The sequence below is a fragment of the Electrona antarctica genome (assembly GCF_951216825.1).
Source record: "Electrona antarctica genome assembly, chromosome: 16".
In the NCBI taxonomy this organism is placed as follows: Eukaryota; Metazoa; Chordata; class Actinopteri; order Myctophiformes; family Myctophidae; genus Electrona; species Electrona antarctica.
In genome coordinates, this window is record NC_136797.1 from 13,674,355 (window position 1) to 13,696,460 (window position 22,106).

At 41.1% G+C, this 22,106-nt stretch overlaps 2 protein-coding genes across 7 annotated transcripts in view; both read left to right on the top strand.

The window, feature by feature from the left end:
- The window catches only part of tmem230a (transmembrane protein 230a), a 72,480-nt gene extending 57,284 nt beyond the window's left edge, over nt 1-15,196 (top strand). For 2 of the 5 annotated variants that reach the window (XM_079524545.1, XM_079524546.1), the window contains 3 exons: nt 7,901-8,015; nt 11,635-11,757; nt 13,396-15,196. In XM_079524545.1, coding sequence (XP_079380671.1) covers nt 7,914-8,015; nt 11,635-11,757; nt 13,396-13,536 — 366 coding nt within the window. In that variant the 5' untranslated portion in view covers nt 7,901-7,913 and the 3' untranslated portion in view covers nt 13,537-15,196. Of the gene's footprint in view, nt 1-3,804; nt 4,030-7,900; nt 8,016-11,634; nt 11,758-13,395 lie in introns of those variants that run through there. The other 3 variants (XR_013791933.1, XM_079524543.1, XM_079524544.1) reach the window with 3 other exon arrangements.
- A 1,874-nt stretch (nt 15,197-17,070) lies between these two features.
- igsf9a (immunoglobulin superfamily, member 9a) overlaps nt 17,071-22,106 on the top strand; it is a 77,657-nt gene continuing 72,621 nt past the window's right edge. For both annotated transcript variants that reach the window (XM_079524517.1, XM_079524518.1), the window contains exon 1: nt 17,071-17,384. The gene's annotated coding sequence lies outside the window, so the exon portion shown is untranslated. The remainder of the gene's footprint in view (nt 17,385-22,106) is intronic.

Consider the following 22,106-nt stretch of genomic DNA (forward strand, 5'->3'; position numbering starts at 1 on the left):
GAACATGATGCATGATAAACTGTGTGAAGTGAAATGGGAAGTGATGAAACGTTGATACAGTATTGACCCATTTAGGCCTGACATTGAAATTTAAATACCGGTAATGTTTTCTAAATCAGTTTTCTGAAATACTTATGTTTCTATATCAGTGGTGCTCAATATTTCATTTCAAGGACCCCAAAAATTATATGTAATTGGCCGCCGACCCCGATCTGAAAATATGTAGTTCCAGGGACCCCCCAGAAGCAAAGATTTGAGTTAAAAACGTTCGCTCTGAAAGAATATATATTCAAAGATTTGCACCACATTTTCACTTTCCACTTTCCACTCCAAAAATATCAGATCTACAAGCTCGTACTGCGGCACTCGGTGCCGCGCTATGGGTGATGTCTGACTTCAGGTAGCTCTTTTTGTGTTTAGATCCCTGATTCTAATCTACAGTGTATGGTGCAGTCTACTCTACTACTATATGCTCCAATCTTCCCTTGCTTCCTCCCTGTAGCTCTGACATTAACTCTGGTCGTTTTATGTTGTAAATCAATGTTAGCTTGTTTGAGGTGCTTGTTCTATTCCTTTCATGTGTCAGTGTTTTACATTTGTTTGTCGATGGAATACATTTGACCATAATATTCTTTATTGAATTCAAGATTTGAAGACATGGTGAATGGGGCCTTTGATCCCCACAATGGTAATTTCCAAGCATTAAGCCTATAACAGGGAAGAGAGACAAATCATATCTTTGCATCCCCAATAAAAAGATCTTGTAACATTTCCACGCACACACGCACGCACGCACTCACGGTGCACCCACCCACTCACTCACTCACTCACTCACTCACTCACTCACTCACTCATGGTGCACTCACTCACTCACTCACTCACTCACTCACTCACTCACTCACTCACTCATGGTGCACTCACAAACTCACTCACTCACTCACTCACTCACTTGACAAAGACATAGGTAAATATTTAAGAAGTCTCGAATTGTTGGGTCTGAGAGGCTGAATCTCATCAAATGGTGGTCAGTGAGACTCAAATGCAGAATAATGGATCTTGATATGAATAGGGCTGAAAACCACTGTTCTATCTAGACTAGAGAACTACATTTTGTGCAGTTTTGTTTTTCTTCCATCAACACTGCACCGCCATCTAGTGGCCAAACCTTGTAATGGTTACCTATGATGTGGTTTTCCAATTAATAGTTGGGACACACATGAATGGAAACGTTGTGCCATGGGCATGGGCTAGAAGAAGAATGTTGTTTCTGCCGCTCTGTATGGGCTGTGGCCCGGTTCTGTTTCACCATAGCCAATCGTAATAAAAGCTTTATATTGTTTTCTGGTACTCTCAGAGCACCTCTGAGCACAGAGCACTCCAGACTTGCACATCCAGATTGGTTTTCTGAAGTCACCCACTGGCTTTAATGGTTCTCGGGCGGCGGTGGCTCAGGGGTAGAGTGGCTCACCATAGCCAATCGTAATAAAAGCTTTATATTGTTGTTTTCTGGTATTCTCAGAGCACCTCTGAGCACAGAGCACTCCAGACTTGCACAACCAGATTGGTTTTCTCTGAAGTCACCCACTGGCTTTAATGGTTCTCGGGTGGCGGTGGCTCAGGGGTAGAGTGGCTGGATGGGAACAGCAAGGTTGCCTGTTCAAACCCAGGCTCCCCAGAGTTAGTGTCGAAGTGTCCTTGAGCAATGCAATGGCTTCTTAAAGCCATTAAAACAACATCGCAAGAAACGACTAAATTACCTAAACTGGGTTCCATCTTAGAAGCAAATCTTTCCAGTGATGAACTGGCAACTAAAGTCATAAAAAAGTTGTCAACCAAAGAACGTGATTTTTGTACAGGATCTCCTCACTGGTCAGTAAGAATACATTGAGGACATTGCGGTTACTTCGACTATGCATGCACCTTATAGCACCACAAAGGCCCTAAAAACAAGGCTCCAGACACAGCTGGTAGGCTACTGCTTGGCAGGGTTGTTTTCGTCAACTAATGCTATGACGAAAAATGTTCGTAAAAACTAAATAAATACTAAGCCATGATGACTAAAACTATGAAAAACTAGACTAAAATGTTAGGAAGGGACTAGTGGACAAGGGATCCAGTATAAGTCATTTTACACTTGTTTGCATGCTGAAAATAAGTGGAAAAACAGTCATTACGACAGCATCAAGGCCCACCAAAATACATTTTAGTCGACTAAATAGAATACTGGACAACTCACCCCGGTGAGTTGTCTTCACTTTCTGACATGGCGGGGTGAGTTGTCTGTACTTTCCGCTGGGGCAAGTTGGGCGAGTTGGTAAAGGGAAAAGACGGACAGCTCACCCCGAAAGTCCGGGCAACTCACTCCGGTGAGTAGTCTTTACTTTCTGACATTGCGGGGTGAGTTGTCTGTACTTTCCGTGAAACAATAATGCTTGATTTGTAAGGTTTATTAAATGTATGAATTTGACCTTGACATACTTAAAGGGGAATAGCACTCATTTTCAACATTTTACTATGTCATAAATATATTTACATCTGTATATTGTGATTGTGCTATCATGCCTTGACTTAATTATAACTTATTGTAGACATTGTTGTTGTAAAGTTCTGAAAATGCAATAAAATAGACTACTATCCAATATCTTTACGTCTGTAAATGTTCTGATAAATTGAAACTGAAAGAGCCTGCTGTGAACAAGTCTTAGTGCTTTTTGGTCTGCTTTCGTTTGAAATGTACCCATTCTATAGTGTGAAATAACATGTATGATCAATCAATATTCAGTAAAGTATTCTTGTGAAATATTCAGTAAAGTATATAAAATAGCTCAAAGGGTACATATTCAGTCAGACAACTCACCCGGAAGTGAAGACAGCTCACCCCCGAAAGTGCCCGAAAGTGAAGACAGCTCACCCCCGAAAGTGAAGACATCTCACCGGGGTGAGATGTCTGGTGAGTTGTCCGGACTTTCGGGGTGAGATGTCCGGACAACTCACTTGGAGGTGCAAAAAGGGTGAGTTGAGTTGTCTTGTTACCACTAAATCAACTGTAGATTTAGTTGACTAAAATTGTATGACATTTAGTCGACTAAAACTAGACTAACACTAAAACATTCCAGGTGACTCAAATGTGACTGAAACTAAATGAAAACTATTGAAGAGACTAGTAACGACTAAAACTAAAATAGTAATTTGCTGCCAAAAACAAGACTGCTGCTTGGCCTTTCTCCTACAACTCACCTCACCCCTGCTCATTTACTAGGGTGGGATGTCAATAGTCACTGACTCACTGTATATTTGTATGTCATTAAAATAAAGGACCCCAATCATGAAAACAAGCCAATAGGCTATCTTTCTTGGGTTTAAATCCTCAGACTACAGTATTGGACTGTAGTTCCTGTGCTTTTTTCTGCAAACTGTTAAAGTATTCAATCAATCAATATTCAATCAATCTACAAGCTATAAACTGCTAATAAAGTTTTCAATCAACTGATCAATCAATCAATCATAGGAAAAGTAGGAAAAACTAGGAAAATTGTCTGAGTAGTTATATTTGGGGAAAGAAGAAAAAAAGTGTTATTAGGATTTCCGTTAAAGGGAATACAGTAATTCTACTTCACCCAAAAATACTTGTTTCCTATCAATTACTAAGTCACCCCATAAAGCCTTGAATACATGAGTATTGAGTAGTACATCTAAATCCCTGTAGGCGGCAGTAATTGGCCTCCTCATCCTCAATAAAAAAAGAAAGAAGAGAATATATAAGATGATGCGGACGTATGCGCTTTTGCGCATGCGCTGGCAGGATGAGCCAGGAAGTTGTTACATGACAGAAACACCAGCAAAACCAAAACACAACAAATCAGAAGGATAGAAAACCTAAACTCTATGGAGAAAAGTAACCGTTCTAACTCTGTGTAGAAAACCTATGGAGAAGACAAATCATATCAACTTTGACCGAAGATAAGAGGAAAGTAAAGTGCGACGGATTGGATATACCGGGTAATTAATTTCATCAAAGGACTTGAACGGGTTGGTTTCCTATTTGTTTTGTTACAACCGGTTCCAAACCTACGTGGCTAATAACAATAACTCGCCGAAAAAGGTAGAGCTACAAGCTCACAACGCATGGCAATGAGACGCGTTGCGAACTTGTAGATCGGCTATTTAATTTTTGTATTACGTCAGCTGCTAGAGAAACAGACAGTGTGTCGTGGAACGCCCTACCAACAGTCATTAAGACATGTGAATCCCTTGACTCCTTCAAAACCGCTCCCAAAGGGCACCTAAGTCTGAATCCCCCCCACACCCTTTCCCCCTCACTGTATATATTTTCCCCCTTTTTACCTCATCTATGATGATTTCCTGTTTTTGGCTATATAGAAGATATAGATATTTGTAATTGTTATGATGAATTGAACATGCTGGGCCCTATTGTGAACAAGTGTAATGCTTTATGGTGTCGTCCACAGTTAACAGTTTTGTTTTTTTGATTGATTGATTGAAATATTTATTAACAGTTTGCAGAATTACAGTACATTTCAAGCACAAACTCAATACAAAGGCTGTTAACTGAGTGGACGACCCAATTAAGCATTACACTTGTTTCCAATAGGGTCCACCATGTTCAATTCATCAAAACATTTAGAGACGTACAAATAGACACTTCTATATAGACAAAGAACAGAACAGGAATTCATCATAATGGAGGTAAAAAGGGAAAAGAAACATATACAGTGAGGGGAAAAAGGGGTGGGGGGGGGGATTCAGATTTTACGGAGGCCAGTTTCGAATTGCAGCCGTCCGTAGGTGCCCTTTGAGAGCGGTTTTGAAGGAGTCAAGGGATTCGCATGTCTTATTGAGTTGTGCTCGAAATGTACTGTAATTCTCCAATCTGTTAATACATTCATCGATCAATCAATCCTAGTCATCACTGTCCTGCTACGGCTGCTTTCATTGAGTTAGAGTTACTGCCACATTCTAGCCTGATTGTCAGACTCTGAGAGCCTCCAGCAAAGAACCAGTGGGCTCAGTCGAGTGGGCGGGGTCTATGGGCTGGAAACCAGGCTAGCCACATTCATGAGTTCTATTAAAGTCACAACTTCACAAAGTGCATTTAGCCCATAAGAGTCCAGCTGAAAACCTCTGGGAAAACAATGTAAAGAATCGACAAAAGTTACAGAAACACAGAATAATGTGCAATTAATGGTTATATTTGTACACTCGGAGTTAGTTATTGGGGGTCCTTGAAATTAAAAAAGTTCGAGAATCACTCGTCTATGTAGCCGCAATTTACAACAAACACTAGCTTTTTTGAGTGGTGTAACCACTCCTATAGACAGATGTGTGTGTGTGTGTGGCTGTGTCCCTGGGTCTGTCCCTGTGTCCCTGGCTGTGTCCGAGCACGAAAATAGCGTTTGTTCATCACCAAGTGTCACTGTTGCACAGCCTAACACACAGACACACACAGGCCAGGGAGGAGGGCTTGTACAGTACAGTACAGTACAGTACAGTACAGTTCACTTCAAGGGAAAATGCCGGCTCTACTCAGACAGTCTTATATAGTTCCAGGCGTGTGCTGGGTGCAGATTCAAAGAGAACGTATAGAAAATGAATAAAATCCGCACTCTCAGTCGAGTAACGGCCGGGCTCCACCGGGCGCGTCAGCGTCGCGTCAGCGTCGCGTCTCCGTCACCGTCAGGGAATGTTCCCTTTTTAATCAATGAAGGGTGGCGCCACTGCCCGCGTTGCGTTGCGTTGACGGAGACGCGACGCGTGCATTAAAATTGAACCGGTGCGTTTTTTGACGCACGCGACGGAGACGCAACGCGTCCGGTGGAGCCCTGGCGTAAGAGTCTTTGTTTAATAATGATGGTGCTCCGCAGCAGCAGTCATACCAGACAAACGCATTTCGGCGCGCAGCGGCGCAGGCCTTCGTCAGTTTCAAAATATTATATTTTGACACTGTCAAAATATTATATTTTGACACTGACGAAGGCCTGCACGCGGAGCACTATCATTATTAAACAAAGACTCTTACTCGACTGAGTGCAGATTTTATTCATTTTCTACAGTACAGCACAAGTACAGTAGAGCACCATTCACTTCAGACGGGTCTGAAGTGAATAAATAAATGTAGAATCTATGAGTTGCAACACCAACTTTGACAGCCCATAGGCTACAGTACATCCAGAGAGAAAAGTCCTATCTGATTGTATTAAACGACTTTAAACTCACCAACATTGCAGCTGTACGGCAAGCTTGAATTATCCTCTTCTTTCTATCTGCAAAGTGTTTGTTTCATACAACTCCACCGTAGACATGTTGAGGAATATGAGCTACTTTCTGTCCAGAAATTCCGTGCAGGTGATTTATATTTATAGATATTTTTCTAAGTGTAAACAGCTCGTTTTCTGTAAGCAACCTCCTGCATTATGTGCAATTTCGAACCAGGTGGTACGCAGGGCCGTTTAACGATTTCCCACGCACGCTTCCAAACTCTGACACTGACAAGATAAATCACCTCTTTACCTGCACGAATTTATTGACAAAGTAGCTCATAACATGTCTACGGTGATTTTTTTTGAGCGGTGCCAACCGCCTCCATTACGTGACTCTGTGTGTATGTCTGTATAAGCACCAGCCAGTGTGTAGGTCCGTCCGTATGTATGAGCATGACCCATTCACCCCAGCAGCTGATGCTGATTGGGTTGGGACCCTGCTGTTTAATGACTATGACCTATTGACCCTGCAGTTTCACACTGACACACACACACACACACACACACACACACACACACACACACACACACACACACACACACACACACACACACACACACAGAGACAGTAGTACAGTACGAGTAAAGACTACAGTAAGAGTACAAAGTACAGTACGGTAGTACAGCACAGTACACAATGCATACAGTACAAGTACAGACTACTGTACGATTTCAGACTACAGAATGGGTACAGCACAGACTACTGTACCAGTACAGAGTATAGCAGTACAGTAGTACAGCACAGTATGCGTTCAGTATGAGTAATGAAAGTGCAGAGTACAGTACACTACAATAATACGGTACAGAGCACAGTACAGTAACAACAAATGTATAGTTGCACCGCTCAGTTCACACGGGTGTGATTCTTATGAAACAAACACTTTGCAGATAGAAAGAAGAGGATAATTCAAGCTTTCCATACAGCTGCAATGTTGGCAAGTTTAACGTTTAATACAATCAGATGGGACTTTTCTGTTTGGAGACTGTCATGTTGCAACTCTAGATTCATCATATTATAACACATCTAGTGTTGCAAATTGAGGCTCCCATATGGTCCCGGGAACGGTTGGGTAATCCGCTCCCGGAAACGGTACGCAGCATTCACACTACCACAACATTTGCCAAGTGGTCCCGAGTGCGCATCCGGGACCATAGTGTCAATCTGCCCTTAACCCATTTAGTACTGAGGTAAAAAAAAAGGCTTCTAAATCCTATTTTTTCTATGTCAGTGGTGCTCAACTTTTTTCATGTCAAGGACCCCCAGAATTATCTCTATTGGGCCACGGACCCCCATCTCAAAATATGTAGTTCCAGGGACGCCCCAGAAGCCAATATTTTAGTTCAAAATGTTCGCTCTGAAATATATATTCAAAGATATTCAAAAATAGCAGATCTACAAGCTCGTAGCGCGCCACTCGGTGGCACGCTATGAGCTTGTAGATCTGCTATTTTTCAATAGCTAAAGTAGAACAGAATGCTTAAAACACCAAAAGGCGTTCCCGCCACAAAATGGGTTAATGTCTGTGCACCATATCACCAATATTATTCCTTGTTGTACATGCTTTGAACTTGTTGAATGAACATGATTCTGCTTCTTATTTAATACCTCTCTCTGTATGCAGCTCCTGTTACATAATGATGCCCACGAGAGGTAATGTGTCGGGCGCTGCCCTGTCCAACAATAAGGTCAAGTATTCACGGCTGGCTGCTGACGATGATGGTTACATAGATTTACAGGTGAGAGATTAATTGCCTCGGGAGAAATGGAATGGATACAGACTTTAACAACTACTATTGGTATTCTATTGCGTAGTAGATTTGTTTTGTAGAGATTGGTCAGTTGCCCAGTGGAGCTTTGTCCATAATTCTGCACACGCTTTTATTTTCAGGTTGTTGATCGCGCACGCACGCAATACAATACAAGCTACTTGAGCTTGTATAGAGAGACTTGCCAAGAGGCAAGTCAGATTTATTGTTTTGGGTCGGATGTGGGGGGGTAGTGCATTATTCATCAATAATGTAATGCTACTTTTGAGCAACAACTCAAAGCGCAGTACATCTAAGCATCCCTCAGGACTATCCAGCATGCTATAATAGCACACTACCACACCAGTTCAGATTCTATTATATACTAAAGGAATTCAGTCTTCTGACAGCAATGTATTGGCTTATTGATATTGTTGTATGGTATAACTCAAACTAAGGTCAATATGAATTAGCCGAAGGGAACAGAATGAGGCCCTACTATATAAATCACCAAGGTCAGCGGAGGACTCCACTTCCTCATTTAGTCTGCAGATTAAGTCTGATTTATACTTGTGCGCCGTCGAGTCTTGTGCCGAAACTAGCCGAACTGGAAGCTCACATCGCGTCGCACTGCGCCGCGTTTTAAGCTTCCACATTGTCTATTTTCAGTGCAGCAAGACATGATGTACAACTATAGTATAGATCGCTCCTTCAACAAAGGGACGGTTACAGTGAAATGGTCTTGTACTGTATAGTTTGTCCCACAAAATACAGGATAATTTTTCCTGAGTCTAGATAAGGGGCGAATCACTCCCTCAACAAAGGAATGGCTTCGCTGTGACGCTATCTATGGATTGTTTCTTCAATATGGAACCTGCCAAGAGATACTCGGGTCTTCTCCTCTCTGTGATGCATCAGTGATAGTAAAGTTGAGTTTGTTCAGATCATGACTTCTTCGTCCAAGTTCTTATCACATATTGTATATTAAATCATTCAGAATAGTTTATGACGGGGCACGGCAGTGCTGTCGCCTCACAGCTAAAATGTCCCGAGTTCAATTCCTGCTGGGGACGCTGTGGGCACAGGGCCTTTCTGTGTGGAGTTTGCATGTTCTCTCCGTGTCCCCTAGGGTAGGTACCCTCACAAAAAAACATGCAGTAAGTCCTCTGTACTGCTTCCCCCCCCTCAGGTGATAAGTTTTCGCGCAGACGAAATGAAAGCCTGGGTATCGAGGCTAGGTGATAAGAAGCTGCCTGCTCAGTGCATTGAATGAAGCAGGAGCTCAGTTCGGGGCTCTGCACCGGGTGAAAAATGGATTACAAAATTGTGGCATACAAATTTAGATTAAAAAAAATAAAAAATAGATTATGGCGCAGGCATAATTGAGGATGGATACTGAGGGCAATGAACAATGTCGGGTGCTTATTAGTTTATCACAAAGATTATAGTCTTATTTATTCACAAAAGACAACAAGTAAATTGTATAATTTCATCGATACTTCAATAAATTAACATTATTGTCGGTGAGGAATAGTTTACACAATGTGGCACTTCATCTTGTGACAACTACTGCTCTACGGCTGCTACTGGTAGAGCTTCTCAGTTCTCACCCTCTTTGTAATTTTATGACTTTCCTCACATAGGGAAAATAAAGGCTAGGTACTGTATGTGATCATAAGAATTATAAGAATTAATGTATAGCCAAACCGTAAAATGGTAAATGGTGCATTTTATATATCGCCTTTATCCAAGGCGCTTTACAGAGATTGTGCGTTACATTCACAGTCACACACGCATTCATACACCGATGGCAGCAGAAACCATGCAAGGCACCAACCAGCACATCAGGAGCAAGTAGGGGTTCAGTGTCTTGCTCAAGGACACTTAGGCCCCATTTACACTGGCAGCCAAATCCAGCCTGAATCAGATCTGAGCCACATCCAGATTGGAATCTGATTTGTCTAAATGAGTCATGTGACCATTTAAACCAATCGGATTTCAATCTTGATGTGGCACAGATCTGATTCAGGCTAGATTTGTCTGCCAGTGTAAATGGGGCCTTAGACACTGACTCTGGGGGAGCCCGGGTTCGAGCTGGCGACCTTGTGGTTACCATCCGGCCACTCTACCCCTGAGCCACCGCCGCCCCTGTACTTACCGGAGGCGTAGAGACGTGGTCAAACCTTAGTCACTCTTCAGCAAAGCAGGGCTCACTGATAGATGGCAGAATGTTTGTTTGTGACCCTGATAAATGTACTAAAGCCTGACTTATACTTAATTGTGTGCCAGTGACGCACATTGATATGAGGTTTTTTGGTGCACTGCACGATCTGCAACCAAGTATAAATCATGCATAAGCATCCTACATAGTAAGCCAAAGCTGTGTGAACTGCGTACAATGAATGCGACACCTTCATTTGTCGTCTCCTGGTTAAAGACTTTTCTGTTGAAAATGCATCTATTTTGTTGAGCAACACTTGTTATAAGGGTCGTTGCAATGGCATTTAAATTAGCTTTTAAGTGTATGCCTTGACAGAACAACTTATGTTCCCTCTCTCCTTGAATGCATCCATGAAAGGGATTTATGACATCTGCCTGCTTATGATGGTGCAGTTCTCAAGCGCCCCAGCTGTGTTTTTGTACAATTCCACTCCACAGAATGGGGCCATTTGTATGTAATTCCTTTCAATTGAAGGGGGGGTAGTAGATAGTAGATCGGGTTGTGTTAGTAGTATTGAAGGGGGGGTAGTAGATAGTAGATCGGTTTGTGTTTTCCTTAATACTTCATTGACCGCTTAGTGGTTATGGTTACCGGTATTCCCCCCCCTTACACCAGATCTCTTTGCAGAAAATAGCTGATCTACAAGGCATCAATCACATTTTGAGCTTGTGGATATGCTTGTTCTATTATGTCATGCCCAGTATAGAGATACTAGGTTTCATGTGGTTAAAGCGAAACATTTTCAACCTATTGTATTCCCATTGTCTCCACAACTCATGGCACTCCGGTTCGGTTACACACATTTGCACTCAAGTGACCATAATTGAAATAAGCTCTCAAAGGTTTTTGTCGTTTTATCCTTATGACTGATATGTGCAAATATATGTTCATGTATATGCATTCTTGTCAATAAAACCATCAATCCATTCATTTTAAAGGTATATTCAGTGATTTGACTTAATTCAAATATCACTTATTTTTTCTTTTTTTCTGGATAATCCTCCCTACTATAGTGTGCTGACCATATAAGGAGTTCCTCCCTGTCCCCAGTGAGCCCCTGGGGTCAGAAAACCCTAGTTTCAGTTTTGGTGGTGGGTGGCAAAGCCTTCATCCAATCAGGATGAGAGGGGCCTTCCTCCAATCATGATCGAGTGGGGGCGGGCCTTGGTGCACATGCTGTTGGCCTGTTGCACTTCCCCCCACTGTAGAACATGCATGTGCACATTTTGTTACCGGGGCGGACTGGGTGGTTTTCCAAATCACCCAAATCACTGAATGCTCCTTTAAGAGATTATATACTTACTGAGAAAAATACATACTGTATAATGTTACATTCTTTCACAAATACTGATGACTTTGTTTTGTATGTTTTCCTGATCCTCTGTACAGTTCAAGAAAAGTCCGCCCAAAGTTCCATACAAGGCTATTGCCCTGGCCACTTTTCTCTTTTTGATCGGCTCCTTACTGATCATCATTGGAGCCCTTCTTCTGGCTGGATCCATAAAGGTTGAAGTAAGTTTCGTGTATTAAACGTATTACCTATTACACCTAATATAATATAATTCATTACATCATATAAATCATCATATATTTTCTCTATTCATCAAAGAGTTGTGTAGTATGATACAATCTTTTAACAGTGTCTCTCTGCAGGAATTTAGTCTGTTTGTCTCTCTGCAGGAATTTAGTCTATGTTTGTCTCTGTGTGTCTGTTTGTCCCGAGCTAATCTTGTAAACCACTTATCTGCAAAATGTGTGAGTAGTAAGCACATGGTTATATGCAACTAAGGGATCAAATTAATATACAATACTGCCATCTGGTGGCAAGATTCATCAATTCTTATAATTCGTTTTAACCCCTTGAATTTGTGCTAGCATTTGTTGACTCCTTCATACTCTTTCCATCGAGAGAGTGAGAACATAAGAGCCTCAGTAATGCTTTCTTCTGCACAACCATTGCGTAGTGTTGTACTGTCTAGGAGGTTCTATTAAAAATATACAATAATGATATAATATTGATTGTAATGTAAAGAGGAGTTAGATTTAGGATCTTGTCATAGCTGGGTACGATAGCTTGTCTTTTAGCAGCAGTTTTGAAAATGTGCAGGTAATGTGCAGATACAATCGCTAATCAATAGCAGCAGTGCTCAATCAAATGTGCAAGCTTAGTGTACGTCACTCACTAATCAATGCATGTTCTGCAATGTCCGCTATATGTACTGTATGTGAGATCTGTACTGTATGTTGTTGGTAGACCTCAATTAATCATTATAATTGAGTTAATCGTTGAGTATCCCTGCAACTACCTGGAGCAATCCCTTATAGTCCGGCAGCCGGGGGTGTGGAGTGGGACATTTGGTATATAGTTTTGTTTATTGGCCTAAAATATTGACTATATACCTATATTCATGAATCCACTTATTGACCGTCTGTCAGTATTGAGCATAAGTACCATTAACATCCTGTATAAGGCAAAAATGACAAAATTTCAGTATGCTTTAAGTAGCATGTGACGTGTCAAACTAGGGCGTTTTCATGATTCTGAATCCATTCCAAGCATTAGTTTTGCACAAAAAACACTCCTTGGGATAAAAACGGCCATAGCTGTCATCACAAATGTGATGAGGTCAGCACATTTTGGGCACATTTAGGGAAGTGCCTATGGCCGTTTTTAGCCCAAGGAGTGTTTGTTGTGCAAAACTAATGCTTGGAATGGATTCAGAATCATGAAAACCCCCTAGTTTGACATGTCACATACTACATAAAGCATAATGAAAATGTGAAAATCTTCATTTATATAGGATATTAATGGTATGGTCACATATATATCCCTCTATAAAAACAATTGCTCAATACCGACAGCCGGTCAGCAAGTGGATTCATGAATGTATGTATATAGACAGTATTTTAGGCCAATAAAAACTCACTTTAAACAAAAGAAACCTGTTGGCTGCCGATATGAGCCTCACATGTGGCAATAAAATGATTATGCTCAAGTTCCTGGTTTGGTTATGCATGGTTTCTTAATGTAAACGAATACATTGTTTGTTTTGTTAGTAGGTAGGTGCTGTGTCTACCAGATAGTGATGCTTGATGACAGTGTCAGTGAAGCATTTCAACAGCAATGTCTTTCTTTTCTTTTTTTGCCAGCATAAAGACCGTACCATTCCTGTCCTCATCATAGGGGTCCTTGTATTCCTTCCTGGATTCTACCATCTGAGAATAGCCTACTATGCTTCCAAGGGGTACAGGGGGTATTCTTACGATGACATCCCTGATTTTGACGACTGACGTCGGATAAAAGGACTCGAGGGATTCAAGTAGTTGTTTAACCTACGAGCTGGTAATTGGAAGAGAGTGTTTCCTCCATAGTGTTGGGGTTTCCCCGGAGTCACCGTGCATTTACACGTACGCAGAGCCTGGCTCTTTCTCCGCTCAATCTGTTTGCTGCTTGCTTTCCATTTCACTGTTTTCAGATAACCAAAAACAGTATATTAAATGTATTACCTATTAAACCTAATATAATTCATTACCAGAGTTGGGGTCCGTTACTCAAAAAAGTAATACACTACACATTACACATTACTTTTGAAAAAAGTAATGCCTTACATTACTTGATTACGCCTTGGAGAAAGTAACTAGTTACACTACTCGTTACATTACTTTTGCGTTACTCCATAAAATCGCCTCAGATGCAGTCACATAATTTGCCCCTTAACAAATCTTTATAATCCTAATAAGGAGGACATACACAAGATCTTTCTTTATGCTCTTTAATACCAGGTTGTTGAACAAGTGAAGGAATAAAACAAACAATCAAACTCCACTTGCGGCGGGGGCTGCTGTGGGGGGGCGCTGAAAGCAACAGCAGGACGCAAGTAACTAGTAACTAAAGCAACCAGTAACTGTAATGTGATTACTCAATTTGGAGGAGTAGTGTCGTTACTTACTACACTACAATTAGTGTAGTTACACCCAACTCTGTTCATTACATCATATAAATCATCATAAATTTGCTCTATTCATCAAAGAGTTGTGCGTTTTGTATTTTAAACAAGTTGTGGTTCAAGCTCGAACGGCGGCTCATGTCAGCAGCCGTGCCAGGCAGGAGAAGCAATACAGACACCAGATGTCCATCTCTGGCAGCTTGTCTGTAAACGATATGTACATTTTAGGCGTCGCTGATAGGCTGACATCCAGGGAACTTCGCTTGTCATTTGCATAAAGTTGGGTCAAATCCAACGTATTTTTCGCCCTCGACTTCTCCACACACCTCTGCCAAATTGCCAATCCCATGATCCTTTGCATGGGAACGCCGTGAAGTGGCGAAAGAAAGACACGGTGTACTCCGTGTACGTGTAAATGCACCATTAGCCTGCTGTTTTACTTTGCATTGGAATGAGAAACTGCGTTACAAATTGGCTATACTTAATCTTTGTTGTTTTCTTAATGCTGTGTGTACACTGTACAGCAATTGTCATGCAATGGTACTCTTTTCTTGGACTTGCCAAAAAAGAAAACAAAAAAACAAGTTATTGTGACAGTGTTTGCTTTCACATACCAAGTGTTTTTGATTTATTGCAGATTTACAAATCATATTTGTTACAGACCTGACCTGCTGAATTTATAGGATCATATTCTGAGAATGTATGGTTGCATTATTATTGCTCCAAGTTAATGTATGAAGGTTTACTTATTGTATGTAGACTACAGTGGTAGTACGCCAAGTGCTCTGCACGGTAGCATTGAAGATGCATTGAATGTGCGTCTCTATAAAATATACACCGTTTTCTAATTATCTTTGCAGTTTGAAATCTGTTATCCAAAGATTTGTTACTTGAACTACAAAGTATATTTCTGAATGAAATGTCTTTATTTCAGAGTTTTCTGCGTATTGCTGTTCAAGGATATTCCTTCATTTTTTTTTTAAATAAAATGTTTAAAAACCTCATTTCATTTTGAAAACCTTTTTATTAATTCAATAATTGGAATGAAATACGAATCTGAACTAGAGACTATTTTGCAATGGAATCTCAGTATCACACCAGCTGTGATACTAAACCAATGTAACATGCTATGGGACAGGTCCATCATTGGGCACCACACCACCACCCAGAGATTAAAATAGTGTGCATTTTGCATCCCAAAATGCAGTTTATAGTTAAGGGACGCAATAAAACAACGACCTCTCCATCCACGTGATGCACTACTGTACTACTGTACTGTTTTCTAATTCTAGTTTATTTTGCTTTAGTTATAATAATCATTTCACTGACCACCTCAACGTTGAATTGGCTGTTTTATTTTGTTTCAAAATGTAAAAAGAATTAGAATAAATGTATGTCTTGGAAAATTGTTAGAACTTATGTCAAGTGTACATGAGAGTTAAACATGCATACATTATCAGACCTGAATTTACCCTTCAATTTGTTTATCCCCAAACTTTCTAGCTATCACTGGTTTTGTAAAAGATATTTATCAATACTACAATGTAGAACTACTCTGTTACAACTAATAGTCTGGAATTCAAATGTACAAAAGTATTGGCATCAAAAAGTGCCAAAAGTAGAAAGTACTCACTATGCAGAATGTCCCCTTTCAAGTTTACAAATGTCTACAAATATTTAGAAAATAGCAGATCTACAAGCTCACAATGTGTCTCATTCAATCGTCTATTTTCAAACGGCCGAAATGTATAGGCTGAAGTGTTTAATGTACCGTATATGTTTTGTAATAATAATCAAAGTAACTAACTAGTAAGTAAAGTTTTCATATGAATGTAGAGAAGTGAAAGAAAGCACAGTATTTGCCTCTGAGATGTAGTGGAGTAGAAGTAAAAGTATTGTAAATTGGAAATACTCAATTCAAGTACAAATGCCTAAAAGTTGTACTTAAGTACAGTACAAAGTACTTAGGCTACTTTCCACCACTAGTCGGTTTAGGTTACCAATGGTTCATGAGAGATACGTTTGGTGAAATGGGTGAAATGTACTATGTAGGTAGGCCTGTTCAATATGCCTAATTCTCACATGATCATCTGTTGTTGTTGGTGTTACAGTTGACATACAGAGAGTTTTGCTGGAATATTTACTCATTTGATACAAGGAATGTACAACACAACACTAGGTTAACCGTTGTGAATGCAGGCTGACTGTGGCATTATTGGCATGGATGATCAGATTAGCAAAAGCAAAGAACATAAGTAACATCCGTCCATCACTCCTGTAACATGCAGTAGTAAATCACATCTGTGAGGTTTTCACTACTCTGACCCCCTCTTGTGGCTACAAAATGTATTGTCAGAGTGAATACTGAATACTATTCACACAGTCTGGAGAAGATTTGATTTAGGAAGGAATTTAGATTTTATTTAGAGTCACCTTATGGAAGTAAACATGAGATAAAAATTCCGCATATATCTTTATTTGAGCCTAGTGTAAAAGAAAGAAAAAAAAAAAGCAGGTTCTGTGTGTCTAGTGCGTGTGCGTGCGTGTGTGTGTGTGCGCGTGTGTGTGTGTGCGCGTGTGTGTGCGCGTGTGTGTGTGCGTGTGTGTGCGTACTACGTGTGTGTGTGTGTGTGTTTGTGTGTGTGTGCGTGTGCGTGTGTGTGTGCGTGTGTGTGTGTGTGTGCGTGTGTGTGTGCGTGCGTGTGTGTGTGTGTGTGTGTGCGTGTGTGTGTGTGTGTGCGTGTGTGTGTGCGTGCGTGTGTGTGTGTGTGTGTGTGTGTGTGTGTGTGTGTGTGTGTGTGTGTGTGTGTGTGTGTGTGAGGAGGGAGGTGATTGGTCGTAGAGAGGTGAGCCGGAGGAGGGAGGGGTTGGTGAGACAGAACGCAACGCATCAACTCCCACTGGACTGGACCACAACACCACGACTACTTTTCCACAGTGAAAAAGCACCTGTTGTTACTACAGTTGACTGTGGGGAAAGTTTTGACCTGTTTCCAATTCGGAGTATCACAAACAAGGGCCAACTCTTTTTTTTAGGTTTCGTACCAAGCCAATAACACAGTTGGTTGCCACAGAATAAGCCGTGTAGAGACTTTTAAACAACGTGGAGGTATATTTGGACAACAAGAGGAAAACAACGAGAATGGCTTCTAAAAGGAGAGTCCTCTAGCCGATCCTTCCTAAGTGACTCAGGTAGGCTTGCATACATGATGGAGGATGAGTAATAGACACGGAATTTGTTTAACTTCCTAGCCTATACGTGACCGCTGACAAACTTTTACAGCCTTGAAATTGAGCCTGTATAGTTGCAGGGTTCAACAAAGTATTATCTGTGTTTACACAGTGTTGCAATTACCTTACTTTGAAACGACAATACGACGACTATATTCAGCGCTTAGCTCATGTGGTCAAATCATATTTACGCGTAAAACAGTACATGTTCTCTGTTTGTGAGAGTTAAAGGTCTTCTTGTGTTTGTATAGCCATACCATTTTATGTTCATTGCACCTACTCAGCATTTACTATGGGCAGTATAACAGCCAACTATAGGTCTTTCATTTATTATTAATGTTTAACTATATCCCATGGTCATTCCGAGTTATTGCTTTAATTTAGAGTTTTGTGGGGTTGTAGCTGGGCGGTGAATGATGGCCTTTTCTCGGTGATGATGCCCATTAGACGGCCTTCATTACTTTACAAGACTAACTGTTTAAGTATAGTGTTACTGTAGTCTGTAGACTAGAGCCATTAGGCCTGCCCTTAGTGCCCTAAACTATGCCTCGAAAACCATATCCTAGGGCTATACGTTTAAACAGCTATAACTAAAGTTTCAGGATACTATCCAAATGAAAGATGTACGTATCACAATCCGATTCTGGTTGATTATTAACCTGAAGCTCATTGTGAATTTATCTTCACTAGCCCAGAAGTTAGTCAAACTTATTCATTTCAGGGAACCAAATTCAGTTTGCTGACACTTAGAGAGGTTGGGTCCCAGTCATTATGGTTCCCAACAATCGATCTTTAGCCTGGCCCTCAGGGACCCCTGGGGGTCCCCAGACACCACTTTGAGAACCACTACTGCACTATAGCCTACCTGCCTTGAAAAAGAGCTGCCTTTTATTTACACTATGGTTCAAACAACTGGCAGAGTTTGAAGAGATCAAAGTCACCCATGTGTGCACTGCACTATTTGGATAGAAACGTGGTCAAGAATACTAGAGATTCCATATTAACTTGGTGAGCATTAGCTTAAATTATGCCCATCGTACACCTCTGTAAGCATGAAAGCCAAAATGTATTTTTAGGCTATATTACTGCGTATATTATAACTAATTTCTAACGTATTCTAATTCATATTCATTGTATTCTTAGTAATGTAGTCAGTCTACTCTAGCCTAGGTCAAAGAGTATTTACAAAGAACTGGCACTATTTCATGCAGTAAGCCCCACCATTTTCGTACAGATGCAAAAAAATCACACCCGTGTGAAGTGAGTGGTGCAACTCCTTGTGGGGGTCCCGGGACGGGACGGGGCCCGGGACGGGGGGACGGGGGGGGCGGGGTGGAAGTTCCAGACCCACTACTAAGGTAGTAGCTAATGGGGATCCAAATAAACAAACAATAAACAAACAAACAGGAACGCACCCAGGGTGCCGGCCCGATTCCAGCGAGCCGCCTCGCGTCCGAAACGGTTGAGAAATGACAGAGTTACCGTGTGGGGATCCCTCTACTTTATCCTCTACTGTACTGTCGCTGTACTGTACTGGCACACCCAATATCACCATATATACAGTTAATATGTGCGTGTGTGTTTGTGTGTGTGTTAGGTTGCGTACAGGTGGTGAAAAACAACCATGCTGTTTTCATGCTCAGACGCACCCAGCCACCCACCCACACACATAGCTCCGTAAGGGAGTGGTTGCACCACTCAAAAAAAGTACTATTTTATGCAAACATGAAGTGTAGTCCTATTTCAGCAAACCACAAACCACAGCATGGCTGGCTGGAAGAATAATTGTCTTCTCCCCAGACTATACACCTGCCTTAAACACCAGCTGTTGCTACACATTGATTGCACTCATTGCAGAATCAGTATAACATATTTGCTATATTATTTTTTGTCTCATAGCTCGATAAAGTGGTTAAAGCAATGGATGTGGAATCATCGCTGCCACTTGAGTTGCCAAGGTTTGTCAGAATATGTTGTATAGTGTACTCTTTCCTCTGGATGTGTAATCTTTGTACAGTGGCAAACAGCTTTATACACCTTTTTATGGAGTAATTGAAAGTTTATTTTAAGCACATGAGCAAGCTGTCCTTTTCATAGCACATCATATCAATCATATCAAAGGCATACAGTTGGAGGCCATCGATATTGTCCTTTTCTTTTTGCTGAAGTTTGCGTGATCTGCGCAAAAGGACAGTTTTTGGTGTTTTAAACATTGTTATAATTTAGCTATTGAAAAATAGCAGATCTACAAGCTCATAGCGCGCCACCGAGTGGCGCGCTACGAGCTTGTAGGTCTGCTATTTTTGAAAAATCGTGAAAATATTTATTTCCGAAAACTGGAGGATTTAGAAGGATTTAAAAAAAAATTGAGGTCAGGCCTAAATGGGTCAAATGATAAGGGACAATATCGGTGGCACCCAACTGTATCATTCAGGAAAATACATTGAGCATGAAGACTGTGGAGTTCCCTTTAGTTGTTGTCCCTAGAATGTTGTGAAAATCCTTGGAGTATAGAATATGACAATCATGGACGTTGTGAAGCACATACAGTAGGAAATTGCTACACAAATAAAGGAGATCATAAAGGATATGATTTTATTGTAATGTAATCTTAATTTTTGACGTGTTAAGTGATAACATTAAGCTCAGCCAAGCACTTTGAGGCATTGGAGAAGTCAATGACCCACTTCCTGAAGCCAATGACCTCAGTAATCGCTGCTTTTCTAGCAGCCAAAGCATTACGTCAGGCATTCAAATCAGATGTTAAGCAACAACAAACAAATCAGACAAAATATTTTATACCCTCCACTAACACAGTAACACTATACCGACACTAACCTGCTCATTGACTGGTATGTCCGTGGAACAGCCAGGTGAAAAAAAGTTGTGGCTTTTTGATAAAATAGAAAAAGTGCAGTGGTGTAAAAACTACTCAATTGTTTGTAAGTAAAAGTACCAATACTGCAATTTAGAACTACTTCGTTACAAGTAAAAGTACGGAATTGAAAATGTATTCAAAAGTATTCATATTGCAGAATGTCCCATTTCGCAAGTTCAAAATGTGTAGAAAATCTATTGAAAATAGCCAATCTACAAGCGAAATGTATGGGATTGAAGTGGTTAATGTATGTTTTCTAATCAAAATGTAAATCTCCATAGTAACTAGTAAGTAGAGCAGTAGAGCTAGCTTTACTGCTAAACGGGCTATTGCTCTCTCACAGTTTTAAATCAGTTTCTGTCTCGCGACCACCGCCCCGCCCCGCCCGTCTCCCCACCACCAATACAAACTGACCGCCAAAATAACCTTGCATGCACCACATACTATGTAAACTCTTAATTTCCATTTTCCGGCCATTCAGTTGCAAAAAAAAAACATTTTATTTTAATTTTTTTAAATTCCCCCAAAATAATTTGGCGACCCCCCCCCGAGGGGTCACGACCCACAGGTTTAGAACCCCTGCTTCTAGTCTATGATGTGCTGTGAGCTTGTAGATGTGGCTATTTTTCGGGTACGCGACACAATGCTCAACCAAGTATATCACAGGCTTAGTAGAGTTTTTAGTGTAGCGAATGTGTTTGCTGTCTGTGTTCATAGGCAGATCGTCTGTGTTAGTGCCAAGAAGTATCCGAGTGGGACCATGCCTGTAGAGACAGGCGTTACCATGGTTGGAGAGTTCCACCTGTAACAAGCACACTATGGTGGCAGAGCCTTTGACTCTGGTCCAGATGTAATGATAAAGAAATAAGAAATGTCTGTCTCTCCTCTAGTAGCTCATAGTTTAACAAGGTATTTTCTTTTTCTCTCGCCCATTTCCTTCCAAAATCCTCTTCTCTTAACACGGCAGGCACAACACACATCATTAACGCACATGTATTTGTAAAATATGCTTCTGCACGCACGCACGCACGCACGCACGCACGCACGCGCGCACGCACGCACGCACGCACGCACAGTATTGTATGCTTCTGCACAACACACTTAACGCATGCATTTGTGTATGCTTCTGCACAACACGCATACACACATGTATTGTATGCTTTATTGCTTTCGGCACCATGTTTCTAGTATGTAATTCTCCTCTCTTCTGTCATACACTGACTGTATACTAGTGCCATATCAAGGTCCATCCAACGGCCAATTATTCCAAAACCCAAACCAAACAACAAAACAAGAAAAAAGAAAAGAAATGGAAAGCCCATTAGTCTGACGTAATCTAGCATTGTCAGACGATCAGGACGATGTCCGCCTACTGATGCCTCCGGGGACTTCTAAAATGCAAGGATGTTGCTAGAACAGCGGCGAGCTGCTAACAAACCTACGCCCACTGCTTTGGAAAGTAATCCTGTCACTGCCCCAAAATGAAGCGCCATCCAAAAGACTTGGGGGATTAGTTCTGCAATGCAGTATTTCCTTTTTTTACTTCATGCTTCTTTCCACACCGTTTTGTTTTTTTTTGCAATTGAAAGCTGGGAGACTTTCATCAATCTCTAGTCTAGACTTGTAAGTCTAAAATTCATGGTCCCCTCAGAATACGGGCCACTTTCTTGTAGAGCCTAAATGGTAAATGGTGCATTTATATAGCGCCTTTATCCAAGGCGCTTTACATAGATTGTGCATTTCATTCACACACACATTCATACACCGATGGCGGCGGAAGCCATGCAAGGTACCAACCAGCACAT